At 43.2% G+C, this 17,318-nt stretch overlaps 2 protein-coding genes across 4 annotated transcripts in view; one reads left to right on the plus strand and one right to left on the minus strand.

Annotated features, from left to right (window-relative positions):
* Positions 1-8,364, plus strand: part of HSCB (HscB mitochondrial iron-sulfur cluster cochaperone) — a 33,321-nt gene extending 24,957 nt beyond the window's left edge. Inside the window, exon 6 of the mRNA XM_072803087.1 lies at positions 8,189-8,364. Within this exon, the coding sequence (XP_072659188.1) occupies positions 8,189-8,349 (161 nt within the window). The 3' untranslated portion in view covers positions 8,350-8,364. The remainder of the gene's footprint in view (positions 1-8,188) is intronic.
* Positions 1-17,262, minus strand: part of CHEK2 (checkpoint kinase 2) — a 91,623-nt gene extending 74,361 nt beyond the window's left edge. The window contains exon 1 of one of the 3 annotated variants that reach the window (XM_072803075.1): positions 17,054-17,262. In XM_072803075.1, the coding sequence (XP_072659176.1) occupies positions 17,054-17,120 (67 nt within the window). In that variant the 5' untranslated portion in view covers positions 17,121-17,262. The remainder of the gene's footprint in view (positions 1-17,053) is intronic. The other 2 variants (XM_072803073.1, XM_072803071.1) reach the window with 2 other exon arrangements.
* Positions 17,263-17,318: the final 56 nt, after the last annotated feature.

Here is a 17,318-nt window from a genome sequence, read left to right on the forward strand (position 1 = left end):
AGAGTCTTAAGCAGGCTCCACACCCAGCACAGAGCCTGATCTCACAACCGAGAGATCACAACCTGTGCCTAAATCAAGAGTCAGGCACTTAAAAAAAAAAAAAAAAAAAGAGTCAGGCACTTAAGCCACCCAGGCACCCTGTCACTGTAGTTTTGATTTGCATCGGACTAATGATGTTCAGCATATTATCCAGTACTTACTAGCCATTTATAAATCTTCTTTGAAGTAATGTCTGTTCACATCCTTTGCCCTTTTAAAAACCGAGTTGTCTTTTTACTATTGAGTTACAAGAAATTTTTCACATACTGTGATACAATTCCCTTATTGGATATATAATTTGCAAATATTTTCTCCTATTTTGTGTTATCTTTTCACTTTCTTGATGATAACCTTTGTCTTTTTGTTTTTGTTTTTTTAAGCTTTTATTTATTTATTCATGAGAGACACACACACACACAGAGAGAGAGAGAGAGAGGAACAGACACAGGCAGAGAGAGAAGGAGGCCCCATGCAGGGAGCCTGACGTGGGACTCGATCCCCCGTCTCCAGAATCACACTCTGGGCTGAATGTGGCGCTAAACCGCTGAGCCACCTGGGCTGCCCTTGATGATAACCTTTGAACCACAAAAATGTTTAATGTTGTTGAGGTCAACTCATCAATCTTCTCTTTTGTTACTCATGCTTTTGGTGTTGCAGCTGAGAAACCATTACAATTACCTTTGCATTTTCTTCTAAGAGTTTTATATTTTTAGGGATCCCTGGGTGGCGCAGCGGTTTGGCGCCTGCCTTTGGCCTAGGGCGCGATCCTGGAGACGCAGGATCGAATCCCACGTCGCACTCCCGGTGCATGGAGCCTGCTTCTCCCTCTGCCTGTGTCTCTGCCTCTCTCTCTCTCTCTGTGTGACTATCATACATAAATGAAAATTAAAAAAAAAAAAAAAAAAAGAGTTTTATATTTTTAGCTCCTACATTTATATCAATAATCCATTTTGAGTTCATTTTTGTATATAGTCTGAGGCAAGGATCTAACCTCATTCTTTTGCATGTGGCTATCCAACTATTCCAACATCATTCTTGGAAAGTCTATTATTGGGGTGACTGGGTGGCTTGGTCAGTTACGCATCTGCCTTCAGCTCAGGTCACGATTCCAGGTTCCTGGGATCGAGCCCAATATCAGGATCCTCACTCAGCGGGGAATCTGCTTCTCCCTCTCCCTCTGCCTTCCACTCCCCCTGCTTGTACTCTCTCTCTCTGTCAAATAAATAAATAAATAAAATATTTTTTAAAAGAAGAAGAAAGGAAAGAAAAGTCTATTCTTTCCCCCATTGAATTGTTTTGGCATCCTTGTTGAGAATCAAATGATCATAAATGTAAGAGTACATTTTGGAATTCTTAATTCTATTCCATGATCTACACATCTATCCTCATGTCACTATGATACTGTTTTGTCATTAGTTAAGTATGTTGAGAAGCTGGAGCCAGTGTATTGAATTTAGAATATGCAGATTATGACCTGGTGAATGAGGGCACACAAACCACCCACACATTCTCAATATTGGAGCTCCCACTTTGGGGAAGTGAAAACCACGAGGTTGTTGTGATTGAAGGCACAGTTTCAAGACACACAAAAGAAGTAAAGTCATAGGATTTATTACTTACAGATCGCAGAAGTGGAGTGGCAGGTGAGAAAGGTATAGGAGATGGGGAGAGGTGGCCAACACAATGAGCTGGAGGAAGGGCAGTTCCCTGTCCTAGGTCATGAGTGAGCAGGAGATGGAGAACAGGGTTGCAAGATCTATTATTTATAAGGTGGTTGAGGTAGAGATCACTAACTTTTCATGGGCTTAACTACATGATTATTTTAAAAGGTGCCCTGGGAAAAGCAAAGTCCTAAATTCAAGTCCTTATTAACTGTCCAGACTCTGGATATGAGCACGATTATCATGCTGTAAAATGCCTACGTGGCAACTCAGAAAAACAAAAGTTGTTTTTCTCATAACAGCAAATTCAAGTCCATCAATTTCATTCCTCCTCCTCCTCCTCCTTCTTCCTCCTCCTCCTCCTCTTCCTCTTCCTCTTCTTCTTTAGCTGGGCATGGAGCCCAATGTGGGGCCCAAACTCACACCTGTGAGATCAAGACCTGAGCCAACAGTGGTTTGGCGCCGCCTTCGGCCCAGGGCATAATCCTGAAGACCTGGGATCAAGTCCCATGTCAGGCTCCCTGGATGGAGTCTGCTTTTCCCTCTGCCTGTGTCTTTGCCTCTCTCTCTCTCTCTCTCTCTCTCTCTCTGTGTCTCTCATGAATAAATAAATAAAATTTAATAAATAAAAAATAAAGACACAGGTTAAGTCCAACAAGACTGCCCTTATTTCAGATGTCAGCCTCAAGTGGGAGTCCTCAGGCCATCCATACTTATGACAGATGGGCTACGAGTTCAAGAGGTTCCCATAACCCTTCTTAGAATCAACAATTCACTAGAATGATTCACATAACTCATAAAAAGTTATATTTGTGACTACAGTTGTATGAATGATACAAATAAAAAGACACATAGTGCAAGATCTGAACAGAGAGTTTCCTGGGACTCCCTGTTGTTGTTTTTGTTTCAAGTAAGTTCTACACCCAATGTGGGGCTTGAACTCAAGACCCTGAGATCAAGAGTGGCATACCTACAGACTAAGCCAACCAGGTGCCCCTGTAGGAAGATTGTTAATTACTAACTTTATCTCTTATTACAGGTCTATTCAAAATTTCTATTTCTTCTCAAATCAATTTTGTTAATTTGTGTCTTTCTAGGAATTTACCCATTTCTTCTAAATTATCTAATTTATTGGCATATGTTTGCTTTGTATTCCTTTCTAATTATCTCTTTAATTCTTTTTTTTTTTCTTTTTTATTTAAGTAAGCTCCATGCCCAGAGCAGAGTCCAGCATGGGGCTTGAACTCACAACCCTGCATTTAAGACCTGAGCTGGGATCCCTGGGTGGCGCAGCGGTTTAGCGCCTGCCTTTGGCCCGGGGCATGATCCTGGAGACCCGGGATCGAATCCCACGTCAGGCTCCCGGTGCATGGAGCCTGCTTCTCTCTCTGCCTGTGTCTCTGCCTCTCTCTCTCTCTCACTGTGTGCCTATCATAAATAAATAAAAATTAAAAAAAAAAAAAGACCTGAGCTGAAATCAAGAGCCAGATAATCAACCAACTGAGCCACCCAAGTACCACCACTCTCTTTCATTCTTAATTTTAGTAATTTGAGTCTTTGCTTCTTATTTTTTGGCCAGTCTAACTAAATGTTTATCAAATGTCTTGTTCTCTTCATAGAACCAACATTTCATTTCACTGTTTTTTCTCTATTGTTTCTACTATTTCATTTACTTCTACTTTAATCATTATGATTTCCTTCCTTCTGCTTGCTTTGGATTTAGTGTGCTCTTCTTTTTCTAATTGTATAAGGTGGAAATTTAAGCTATTGATTTGAGATATTTCTTCTTTTCTAAAATAGTTGTTCAAAGCTATAAATTTCCCTCTAGGCATTGCTTTTGCTGAATCCCAAAACCTTTGGTGTGTTGTACTTTCATTTTCATTCATTTCAAACCATTTCCTAATTTCTTCTTTCATCCTCTAGTTCTACTAGGTTCTTTTTTTCTTTTTTTAAGTTTTGGGGTTTTTTTATTCATGAGAGACACAGAGAGAAAGAGGCAGAGACACAGGCAGAGAGAGAAGCAGGCTCCACACAGGGAGCCCGACGTGGGACTCGATCCCGGGACCCCAGGATCACACCTTGGGCTGACTGCGGCGCTAAACCACTAAGCCACCGGGGTTGCCCTTCTACTAGGTTCTAAAAAAAGCAAGTTTCTGTGATGCTGGGGTAACTCAGTGGTTGAGCCTCTTGCCTTTGGCTCAGGACATGATCTTGGGGTCCCGGGATAGAGTCCTACATCAGGCTCCCCTCAGGGAGCCAGCTTCTCCCTCTACCGATGTCTTCTGCCTCTCACTCTTTGTCTCTCATGAATAAATAGTCCTTTAAAAAAAAAAAAAAGATTTATTTATTTATTTTATGATAGACATAGAGAGAGAGAGAGAGAGAGAGAGAGGCAGAGACATAGGAGGAGGGAGAAGCAGGCTCCATGCCGGAAGCCCGACGCGGGACTCGATCCTGGGACTCCAGGATCGTGCCCTGGGCCAAAGGCAGGCGCCAAACCGTTGAGCCACCCAGAGGATCCCCCGAATAAATAAAGTCTTAAAAAAAAAAAAAAGAAAGAAAGAAAAAGAAAAAAGAAAGAAAGAAAAAAGAAAAGAAAAGAAAAGAAAAGAAAAAAGAAAAGAAAAGAAAGCAAGTTTCATACAGCATTCCAGCTCTGGTAAGTACATTCAGCAAGCAGGCATGAAACAGCCATATGACTTACTCTAAAATCTCCCATATGCACCCCTACACCCCGGACCTGTTCCTCTTTGCTTTTCCTAGAACTCCTTGCACAAAAGATTCATCTGAGGCAAATGAAAAAAGTATTCCGATGTTAGGATAGAACTAAGAACCCTCCCCACCTGTATTGGGCACAGGACCCTTTAAGAATCAAATGGGGGTTGGGGGGGATCCCTGGGTGGCTCAGTGGTTTAGTGCTTGCCTTCTGCCCAGGGCATGATTCTGGAGTCCTGGGATGAGTCCCACATCGGGCTCCCTGAGTTGAGCCTGCTTCTCTCTCATTCTCTCTCTCTCTGTCTCTCTCATGAATAAATAAAATTAAAAAAAAAAAAAGAATCAAATCTGGGATGCTATCTTGAGTATGGAACGGTGAAGCACTCACTAGATTTTTATGGATGAAGACGCCTCTAAACTAATTCTAGTTGATCCACATTTTATTTTAAGATTTTTATTTATTTATTCATAGACACACACAGAGAGAGATGCAGAGACACAGGCAGAGGGAGAAGCAGGTTCCATGCAGAGAGCCCCATGTGGGACTAGATCCTGGTCCCCAGGATCACACCCCAGGCTGCAGGCAGCGCCAAACCGCTGCACCACCAGGGCTGCCCAATCCACACGTTTTAAACACCACTCCTCTTTACTAACAAAAGCCTAAGTCTAATGTCAATTAGGGTAATGAGCAGAAACCTCTAGGGTTCATAATGAAAGATAGCTGAAGCACTTATAGGAGTTACTTTTTTTTTTTTTTTTAAGTAGGCTCAACACCCAATGTAGGGCTTAAACTCATGACCCTGAGATCAAGATCACAAGTCACATAGTTTACCAACAGAGCCAGCCAGGCACCCCCAAGGAGTTGCCTTTGATTAAATCTCCTTGCTACCCCAGGAGCCTGTATCATGGTTAGGGAGGAGCATATCCTCCCTGGGGTGGATCCATGCCAGCACACACATTCTATCACACTCTCTGTGCAGAAATAATAAAGAAAATTGTAGACCACATCACAGTTATGCAGGCAAAACAACTCTGAGTAAAACTTTATTAATAAACCCAAAGTTGTGGCACCTGGGTGGCTCAGTGGTTGAGCCTCTGCCTTTGGCTCAGGACATGATCTTGGGGTCCTGGGATCAAGTCCCACATCGGGCTCCCCACAGGGAGCCTGCTTCTCCCTCTGCCTGTCTCTGCCTCTCTGTGTCTCTCATGAATAAATAAATAAAATCTTTTTTAAAAAAAATGAACCTAAGGTTGTTTTTTGTTTTGTTTTGTTTAACACATGTGAGAATTGTGAAAACCAAGTTAAATGAATAGCTAAGAATGTGTACAGAAGCCCCTCCATTGTTCCTCGGGACAACGTGGAAACAAGGGAGGTGCCTCACTGCTCAGACCAATTGCCCATTTATTCAGCCCCAGTCGTGGGCACCAAGGAAACCAAGAAAATTTGTGGGCATTCTCATTGACGTTAACCCCAAAGAACTGTGTGAAAATCTGTAACTTCATGTTTTCAAGCCTGCTCTTGGTGGAATACACTCCATAAGGCACTTCAAGAGTTTAAATAGGAGCACTTGTCATTGCCTACAATCTGTAAGTAGCTCCTCTCTTCTGGCTCCAAAAGCACCTCAAACATTTAATATACTGGAAAGGTCTGAACAAAAGGACAGCAATTGTTACCAGAGAGAAGGAAAACTACACAAAAATTTGGAGGTGAGTAAAAGGAACTGAGAGAAGTTCAACAAGAAACAGAAGAGGGACGCCTGGGTAGCTCAGTGGTTGAGCATCTGCCTTTGGGCCAGGTCGCAGTCCCTGGGTCCTGGGATCGAGTCCTCCATCAAGCTCCCTGCAGGAGCCTGCTTCTCCCTCTGCCTGTACGTCTGCCTCTGTGTGTGTGTGTGTGTGTCTCGCATGAATAAATGAATAAAATCTTAAAGAAAAATAAAATCATCCAGAAATTAAAAGTTTATTTTAATTAATAAATAAATAGGGCAGCCCGGGTGGCTCAGCAGTATAGCGCTGCCTTCAGCCCAGGGCATGATCCGGGAGACCCAGGATCGAGTCCCACATAGTGCTTCCTGCATGGATCCTGCTTCTCCTTCTGCCTGTGCCTCTGCCTCTCTCTCTCTCTCTCTCTCATGAATAAATAAAATCTTTTAAAAAATCAATCAATCAATCAATAACACAGGAGTTGCTAGAGGCTCCCCTGGGTGGCTCAGTGATTGAGCATCCACCTTTGACTCAGGTCATGATCCCGGATCCCTGCAATGGAGTCCCACATCGGGCTCCCTGCAGGGAAGCTGCTTTTTCCTTTGTCTCTGTCTCTGCTTCTCTATGTTTCTTATGATAAATAAAATATTTTTTTAAAAAAGTAGTTGTTAAAGATAAACTAAAACATTCACAGATAAAATATGATTCTGAGATTTGCTTTAAAGTAATCATGAGGGAAGCCTGGGTGGCTCAGAGGTTGAGCGCCTGCCTTCGGCCCAGGGCATGATCGGGCTCCCTGCATGGAACCTGCTTCTCCCTCTGCCTGTGTCTCTGCCTCTTTCTCTTTCTCTGTGTCTGTCATGAATAAATAAATAAATCTTAAAAAAAAAAAAAAGTAGGGCAGCCCGGGTGGCTCAGCGGTTTAGCACTGCCTTCAGCCCAGGGCCTGATCCTGGAGACCCAGGATCGAGATCCATGTCAGGCTCCTTGCATGGAGCCTGCTTCTCCCTCTGCCTGTGTCTCTGCCTCTCTCTCTGTGTATTTCATGAATAAATAAATAAAATCTTTAAAAAGAAAGTAATCGTGAAAGACTCCCATGACCTAAAACAGTATTTTCTATTTACATATTATATCCCTTTATTATCCTTGTATGCACATTTTTTTCATACCTGTAGCCATAATATATCAATACTTTTATGATTTGAACATTTCTTTTTATTTTATTTTATTTATTTATTCATGAGAGACAGAGAGGCAGAGACATAGGCAGAGGGAGAAGCAGGCTCCTCGCAGGGAACCCAATGTGGGACTCCATCCCAGATCCTGGGATCAGGCCCTGAGCCAAAGGCAGACACTCAACCACTGAGCCACCCAGGTGTCCCGATCTGAACATTTCTGAATAGATGCTGCTTTTGAGAAGGTGCTACACATTTGGAATGTTAGTGGCAATATGTGACCATGTAGTTTTTACTCCATCCTGGATAGAAGATGCTGCCATTTTTAAGTATGAGCATTAATTCTTTAGGGATTATGATGGTTAATTTTGTGTCAACTTGGTTGGGCTAAATGATGCCCAGATAGATGGTAAAACATTATTTCTGAATATGTCTATGAAGGTGTTTCCAGAAAAGATTAACATTTGAATAGGTGAACCTGAGTAAAGCAGATGGCCCTCCAATGTGAGTGCTCATCACACAATCTGCTGAAGACCTCAACTGAACAAAACGGCAGAGGAAGAATGAATTGGCTCTTTCTGCTTCAGCTGAGACATCCATCTTCTTCTGCCCTTGAACAAAAAAGTGCTCCTGGTTCTCAGGCTTTCAGACTTGATGGAGACTTACACCATCAGCCCCCTAAATCACAGGCCATCAGACCCAGCTGAATTATATCACCAGCTTTCAGGGTTCTCCAGCTTGCAAAGAGAAGTGGCTTGGGACTTCTCAGCCTCCATAACTGTGTTATGGAACTCAGTTCCCATAACAGATTTTCTCTTGTGTATATATCTTATTGGTACTGTTTCTCTGGAGAACCCTAATAAAGGGATCTTCTCTTGCATATGCATTTTGTAGTGTTGTGCCCAAGATTGCGAATCCAAGAAACCACCAAGGAGCCGACACTGATGCAAGCGCACAAGGGTTTATTTGCAAGCTCGAGCTTGGGTCCAGGTATACCCGACACAACGGAGCAGGGACTTGGACCCCAAAGTGGGTTACAGCTGGGTTTTTTATAGGCTGGTCTAGGGGATGGAAGAATTTCTCAAGTTCTGTTTACATTTTGATATGGGGCTTTCAAGGGCATTGAGCTCTGTTCTCATCTACCACAGGTGTGGGCTCTGTTGTCTTTCTGATATGGAATTACCTGCCGAGGACATTGAGGACATTCTGCAGTTTTTCCTATAAAGTTCAGCTCTTATTCACAGGGGCCTAAGATGGCTGTACTTGTGCGAACGCTAAACTTGAGTGGAATGGCCTTGATTTTTCTCGGCCTCCACAGTAGAAGCTGAGCAGCAAAGAATGTTTCTTTTTGCTTATGGAGAACAGTGATAATGATCCTGCCTTTGGAATCAGCCAAATTTAAAACCATCAATACGAACTGTGAGACCTCGAGATATTTCCCTCACCTCCCTGAATCTTACTTAGCTTCTTATTTTACAAAGGAGTGCTATTGACAACATAGTACAGAATTGTGGTGAAGCTGACTACTTTTTATCACACTTAGCAAAGTGTCTGGTATAATAAATGCTCAGTAATTGCTTGCTGCTAGAATTAATTGCTTCTCTTAATTTTGTCTTCTTTAACCTTGTGTCTTAGTCTGGCCAGGCTTTATATAACAAATGTTATATACTAGGTAATAAAAATGACAGAAACTTGTGTCTCATGGTTCTGGAGACTGAGAAATCTGAGATTAGGATGCCAGCAGATTCTGTGTCTGGTGACAATCTTTATTTATTATTATTATTATTATTATTAAAGATTTTATTATTTATTCACGAGAGGCACAGAGAGAGAGAGGCAGAGACACAGGCAGAGGGAGAAGCAGGCTCCAGGCAGGAAGCCTGATGTGGGACTCAATCCCGGGTCTCCAGGATCACACCCTGGGCTGAAGGCGGTGCTAAACCGCAGAGCCACTGGGGGCTGCCCTGGTGACAATCTTTAAAAAAAAAAAAAAAGCCAATTATTTTACCTGCAAAAGATGGGTTCATTAAGGAATAAAAGAGAATTGTGGTTCGGGACAAACAAGTTGTGGCAAAACTGTAGGTAAGTCCAGGGAACAAAGGAGAGGTATGCTTTTTATGGAGAAAAAGGGAAAGTAGGAGAGGCTGTTATAAATTAAAAGTCCATTGGAATAAACTGGGAGTTCAAGTGTGGTGGCTTTTCATGAGATGAAAAGGTGCCTGATGAGGAAAGTGTCTCTTCCTCAGTTGGAATAGTAGTGTAGTATCCATCTGCATGGTCAAGTCCATCTTTTCTTTCCTGTTTTTTTTTTTTTTTCCTTAAGATTTTATTTATTTACTTATTTGAAAGAGAGAGAGAGAACACAAGCCAGGGGGTGGAGCAGAGAGAGAGAGAAACAGACTCCCCGCTGAGCAGGGAGCCCAATGCAAGGGCTCTATCCCAGGAACCTGAGATCATGACCTGAGCCAAGGTCAAACACTTAACCAACTGAGCCACCTAGGTGCCCCCCCACCTTTATTTTTATTTTTATTTTTATTTTTTTTCCCACCTTTGTTTTTAAAGATATTTATTTATTTATTTATTTATTTATTTATTTATTTAAAGCTCTTATTTATTTATTCATGAGAGATACAGAGAGAGAGGCAGAGACACAAGCAGAGGGAGAAACAGGCTCCTCGCAGGGAGCCCCACGTGGGATCCGATCCCGAATCCCGGGATCATGCCCTGAGCCAAAGGCAGACACTCAACCACTGAGCCACCCAGGCATCCCTAAAGATTTTTTTTTTTTTTAAGATTTTATTTATTTATTCATAGAGACACAGCTAGAGAGAGAGAGGCAGAGACACAGGCAGAGGGAGAAGCAGGCACCACGCAGGGAGCCCGACATGGGACTCGATCCCGGGTCTCTAGGATCACACCCCGGGCTGCAGGCGGCGCTAAACCGCTGCGCCACTGGGGCTGCCCTAAAGATTTTATTTTGAAGTAATCTTGAGACTCCTGGGTCCTCAATCAGTTAAGTGGCAGGTCTTGATTTCAGTTCAGGATGTGATCTTAGGGCCCTGGGATAGAACCCTGTGTCAGATTCCGTGTGTGTGTGTGTGTGTGTGTGTGTGTGTGTGTGTGTGTGTAGTCTGCTTAGGATTCTCTCTCCCTCTCTCTGCCCACCCCCCCACTAGGGTGCATGCATGCACACGTGCACTTTCTCTCTAAAATAAAATAAAATCAATAAATAAATCTTTAAAAAAGAAAAAAGAGTAATCTCCACACACAATGTGGGGTTCAAACTCCTAGCCCTGAGATCAATACTAACTGTAAGACAACACTAACTCTGAGATTAAGCCACATGCTCTACTGATTGAGCCAGCCTGGCACCCCACGTCTTTTCCTGTTGGGTCTGCAACTGACTCTGACTAGTAGAGCGTAAGAGCTCCAAAACCACCCAACTCCATTTTTTATGATTTCCGATTACTGATTTTCATACAACCCATTCCTAGTTCACAGATGGCCATCTTTTTACTGTGTCCTTAGCTGGTGTGAGGGGCAAGGGAGTTGTCTCGAGTCTTTCATAAAGGCATTAATCCCATTCATGAAGATTCACTGTCCCATAGGCCCTAATCCCTATCCTGTAGGTCACACCTTCTGATACCATCACAATGAGGATTAGGATTTCAACATATGAATTTGGTAGGGATAGGGGTAGAGAGAATAACACAAATAGTCCTTTGCACTGTCTTATTGAACATATTTATTTCAAAAGCATTTATCTGGGGTGCCTAGCTGGCTGTCAGTAAAGCATAAACTCTTAATATCAGGGTTGTAAATTTGAGCCCCATGCTGGGTGTAGAGATTACTTAAAAATAAAAAAATAAAAAATCTTGAGGGTCCCTGGTTGGCTCAGCAGTTTGGCACCTGCCTTTAGCCCAGGGTGTGATACTGGAGGCCCAGGATGGAGTCCCACATCGGCTCCCTGCAGGGAGACTGCTTCTCCCTCTGCCTGTGTCTCTGCCTCTCTCTCTCTCTGTCTCTCATGAATAAATACATAAAATCTTTAATATATATATATAAAATAAAAAATTAAACAATTAAAAATCTTAAGAAAAAATAAAAAACAGGGGCACCTGGCTGGCTCAGTTGAAGGAGTATCTGGCTTTTGATCTTAGGGTTGAGCTTACTTAAAAAATAAAATCTGGGGAAATCCCTGGGTGGCTCCGCGGTTTAGTGCCTGCCTTCAGCCCAGGGCATGATCCTGGAGTCCCAGGATGGAGTCTCATATTGGCTCCCTGCATGGAGCCTGCTTCTCCCTCTGCTTCTCTCTCTCTGTGTCTCTCATGAATAAATAAATGAAATCCTTAAAAAAAATAAAATCTTTAAATTGGAAAAAGAACTAAAAACTTTGGGGATCCCTGGGTGGCGCAGTGGTTTGGCGCCTGCCTTTGGCCCAGGGCGCGATCCTGGAGACCCGGGATCAAATCCCACATCAGGCTCCCGGTGCATGGAGCCTGCTTCTCCCTCTGCCTATGTCTCTGCCTCTCTCTCTCTGTGTGTGTGACTATCATAAATTAAAAAAAAAAAAGAACTAAAAACTTTGTCTATGAAATAGCACATATTCCTTGGAACAGAATAAAAGCTTACAGTTTACACCCTTAAAGTGCAAGTTTTGATAACCCCACCTCTCATGGGTCATTGCCATCACTAGCTTGGTTTGGTGTCTTTTCTTCCAGAGTGGGTGAAGCTTAATACTTTTGTTTTAATATCCCAAGAAGGTTGTTTCTTGCTAAATTCTATTAACTAATGGCAATTAATTAGGTAGACAAATTACTTACCCTCTCTAAGCTTTAGTTTTATCACCTTTATATTGAATCATAAGTATACCTGAGGTCCAGTTATGAGAGTAAAATGAGAAAATGTAGAGAGTTATGTGTCATACGCTAGCACACAATGCGTATGTGTACATAGTAATGAATGATCTATCATTGCCATTAACCCAGAAAATGAACAGGTGAGCTTTGGCATACTGCCCAGCCAACTACTCCATCCTAGGAAATCCCAAGGGGGCTGGACAAATCAAAAGCATAGCTGCTGGTTGGATTTGCCAACACTGTTGTTGCTAAACAAACTCCGATAAACTCATTACAAGCAAAGACCTATCACTCAAAGACAAGTGTTTGGAAAAGAGAGAGAAATTTATTTTGGGGGAGGTGGCCAATTCAAGCCTAAAAACTGACTTCTCCATCTGCAAGATGCACACCTAGAATTTCATAGAGAGAGGTTCAGGGATGTAAGAGAATAGGCAGAGAGTGAGTGTTTCATGAATGGGGTTTGGGGTGTTCAGCCCATGATCAAGAGCATGGAAGGGGATGTATGGATGTGGTCTTCTAAGTATTCTATTGCTATCAGGGCTTTTTTTGGACTGGCAATTGGAATGCTGTAATTGTCAATGCCAGAGGAAAGTGCACTAAGAAATGACTGTTGGGGGAGATCCCTGGGTGGCTCAGTGGTTTAGCACCTGCCTTCGGCCCAGGGCGCGATCCTGGAGTTCGAGTCCCACATCGGGCTCCCTGCGTAGAGCCTGCTTCTCCCTCTGCCTGTGTCTGCCTCTCTCTCATGAATAAATAAATGAAATCTTAAAAAAAAAAAAAAAAGACTGTTGGAGTCTATAATTGAACAAGGCAGCTTACTTGTGCACACACAAACCCACACAAATAAGAAAAAAGACTAGAAGTGATGAGGGAGCAGAAGGAAAGCTGAGGACAAAGCACAAGCTGACACACCTCAACCCCTATTCCCCACCCCTGGGTGGGATAGGTGTGCTCTTCCTCCTGGAAACCTCCAGCTTTCTTAATGCTAATGTTTTGCTGGAGGGAAAAACAACTTTATTTTTTTTATTTTTATTTATTTATGATAGGCACACAGTGAGAGAGAGAGGCAGAGACACAGGCAGAGGGAGAAGCAGGCTCCATGCACCGGGAGCCCAATGTGGGATTCGATCCCGGGTCTCCAGGATCGCGCCCTGGGCCAAAGGCAGGCGCTAAACCACTGCACCACCCAGGGATCCCGGGAAAAATAACTTTAGCTTGACAATAGTCAGGTGTCCAGGATCCTGAGAGTCTTCTTTAGTATATGTATATGTATATACATATACATATGTATATGTATGTATATTTAGTATATGAAAGTGCTTTTGGACCCCTCCCTTTTTCCTTACCTCCCCCAACTCCCAATATATAATCAGCCATTTCTCACAACCCCAGTGGAGCAGCTCTTTCTGCCCACAGGTCATCAGATGTTTTTTTGTTTTTTTTTTTTTAAGATTTATTTATTTATTTATTTATTTATTTATTTATTTATTTATGATAGAGAGAGAGAGAGAGAGAGACACAGAGGCAGAGACACAGGAGGAGGGAGAAGCAGGCTCCATGCCGGGAGCCCGACGTGGGACTGGACTCGATCCCGGGACTCCAGGATCACACCCCGGGCCAAAGGCAGGTGCCATACCACAGAGCCACCCAGGGATCCCCTTCATCAGATGTTTTAATAAAATCACCTCTTTTGCACCAAAGACGTCTCAAGAATTCTTTCTTAGCCATAGGGTCTGGACCTCACCTACATTCAAAACTGAATCATGAAAGATATTCATATAATGGAGCTCCCTGTGGGATGCTATGAAGGCTTTAAAAAAATTGATTCTATATACTTTTATCACCACCTCCTATCATTTTCTACTAGACTGTTAGTTTTATAACCAGAAAATACTGTTGTTTCTAAGAAGCTAGCAGATAAGATTAGCCACTAGGAGAACAGAGCCAAGAGGGTACTGTCAAAATGTCTATGTCTGGCCCATCAATTTCCTGAGAGGTTAACTGGAAGTCCCCTCAAAGAGGCAGACCCAGACTGTTACTAGAACGAAGAGATGCTCTCGGTGGCCACCATCAAATTCTGTACCGCTCTTCTCAGGTTACTGTAGGAGATAATGCATAATAATCCTCAGTCTTTTGCTTCCAGGGTCTGAGTGTGTCAGTCTCAGACACACTCTAGTGAGGCTTTCCTTTATTCCTCCAAAGCACTTTCTGCTGGGAAATTCAACGGGATGGAGCAGAGCCTAGCAATTTAGGACAGGGTCTAAGGTCTCAGACCTGGGATTGAACCCTTTCACTTATAAATAGGGGAATTGGGAACTAAAACTTGCCTCAGTTTTCTTATCTGTAAAGTGAGGCGTAAGAAAAGCATCCAATTGACAGTGTTGTGAGGAATACTTAATTTGGGTAAAGAGCACCTGCAAATAGGTAGTATATAATAAGTTATTCTAGTATAGTACATTGCCTGATAAGGAATATACAACTTGGTACAGAATTACGAACTAAAGAATGCATTTGGGTAGCCATTCAAGAAATACAGTTAGGTGGAAAGTAGTCTGAAAATGATATGCAGAGTACAAGTGTATGGGGCCACTTTTGCATGAACAGCATTTTGACTTAAAAGCAATTAAAATCCAGTAGATTCAAGAAAAGCTCTTTACCACCCCCCTCAACTGCCTGCTTTACCAGGAACAGAGCCATTAACAGAGATTCCTCTTTACCTAAGAAACATATGCATAATAAGGCAAGCTTTGTTTTCCAAAAACATGTCTCACTTTCCTGCTGGTTATTCTCTTTGTATTCTTTTTTCTTTTTTTTAAAGATTTTATTTATTTATTCATGAGAGACACAGACAGAGAGAGAGAGGCAGAGACACCGGCAGAGGAAGAAGCAGGCTCCATGCAGGGAGCCCGATGTAGGACTCTGTCCTGGGACCCCAGGATCACGCCTAGGGCCGAAGGCAGGCGCTAAACTGCTGAGCCACCCAGGGATCCCCTCCCCTTTGTATTCTTGATCCCTTATACCTCTCCTTAGCTCCTGTAAACCTCTTGTTGACTATGGTTTTGTGGGGTGTTTTTTTTTAAAGATTTTATTTATTTGAGAGAGTGTGTCCTTGAGCAGGGCAAAGGGAGAGGGAGCAGTCTCCCCACCAAGCAGGGAGCCAGATGTGGGGCTGGATCCCAGGACTCCAGGATCATCACCTGAGCCAAAGGCAGAAGCTTAACCAACTGAGGCACCCCAGGTGCCCACCGGTTCACTATGTTTGGAATTTCTTGTCTATGTGGATTTCCTGTATGCACAAAATTAAGTCTGGTTTTCTCTTGTTAATCTGTCTCATGTCAATTTGTTTGTTTGTTTTTTAAAGATTTTATTTATTCATGGAGGGGGGAGGGGCAGAGACATAAACAGAGGGAGAAGCAGGCTCCGTGCAGGGAGCCCGATGCGGGACATGCGCCCGGACTCCAAGATCACGCCCTGGGCCAAAGGCAGGCGCTAAACCGCTGAGCCACCCAGGGATCCCCAGGACTTTGCTTCCTTACTATTTATAGCATCCCTTCATTCTTCCTACTTTCTAGGAAAGATCAACTAAGTTACCCAATCATAAAACTATCCCTGCTTCCTGACAATATTAATTCTAGAACAAAGCCCTGCTTTCTGTCTTCTGTTTCACCTAAGACAGTCCGAAATCCTAAAAGAAGCTTTTTTTGACACCTCTTTGCTGAGACACTCCCTCTCTATAAGCAGGAGTAAATCTGTTTAATTATAGGCGTGTTTAGGTGGTTTTTGGCCAAAGGGCATTGAGTTTGGTATAAGCAACCAGACTGAAAGTAGTGTCATTCTCTGGGATGGGAAAAATGGTAAGATCAGCGGTTGGCGATATAGGAAAGTGTTGGGGTCGGAGCCGAGGGCCAAGCAAGAATTCTTGAGACATCTTGGGGGCAAAAAGGTGGTTTTATTAAAGTACAGGGACAGGACCCGTGGGCAGAAAGAGCTGTGCTGGGGGGTGAGGAGTGGCTGATGATATACTTTCAAGTTGGGAGGGGGTTAGGGATATCATAAGTCTCTAAGAAATTTTGGAAGCAAGGTTTCTAGGACCTTGAGGGGACAGCTATTGTTAGGAAAAGGCCATTTATTACTATCTAGTAAAACTTTAGTTATGAGATTCTTTAGATGAATATGGGTGGGTCATATGCTTGGAGGATGATTGCTAACATGTATCTTGGGAAGTAGAGATAAAGTTTCCAAAGGAATTTTATATGTGTTAAAATAGACTTACAGGATCGGAGGTCAAGCTAATATCAAGCTAAGATCTTTTGCAAAGTATTAACATTGAGGCAGCTCTGGGTTCCTAGAGGAATGTCCCAGCCTATTTCAAGGACTTCTCAATGGAGTATAAGTAGTAAAGAAATTTAGTTGTTATTTTGCCTTGTCTCTCATGTCATTTGGGGTCAACCAACTCTGCTAGCCCCTCCGGCAAGACTGTTTCCAGATCTAGGCAGAGGCCTTAGACTTGACACTGCCTCTCGCAGTGCTCTGAGTATTTTACAGATACCTCCAAGCTGTTCCCCCTAAGACAACACCAAACCTTATTCATATTAAAACACGGAAATAATGAATAGCTGATAGTTAATGAGTATGTGCTATATGCCAAGCATTGCTCTAAGAGATGTAGTTTTCGTTTTTTAAAGTAGGATCTGGGCAGCCCGGGTGGCCCAGCGGTTTAGCGCCAGCCTTCGGCCCGGGAAGTGATCCTGGAGACCCGGGATCGAGTCCCCACATCGGGCTCCCTGCATGGAGCCTGCTTCTCCCTCTGCCGCTATCTCTGCCCTTTCTCTCTCTGTGTCTCTTATTAATAAATAAAATAAAAAGTAGGATGTATGCCCAACATGGGGCTTGAGCTCACCACCCGAGATCCAGTCACAGGCTCTACCCACTGAACCAGGCAGGCGCTTCAGGATGTTGTAATTCATTCGCTTCTCCCATCAACCCTAAGAAGAGAGGTGCTGTTGTTATCAGGTTTTACGACGGAGAAAACAGCTACAGAAACGCGAGGCAGGCAGAGGCGGCCATGCCAGTTGTAGTCCGCTCGGACTGCAACTCCCAGTATCCCTCGCGGCAGCCACTCTCCACACACAACAAATCCCGGCGTGCCCCGGGGCGGCCCGGGG

Source organism: Canis lupus, chromosome 27, assembly GCF_048164855.1.
Source record: "Canis lupus baileyi chromosome 27, mCanLup2.hap1, whole genome shotgun sequence".
Lineage (NCBI taxonomy): Eukaryota > Metazoa > Chordata > Mammalia > Carnivora > Canidae > Canis > Canis lupus.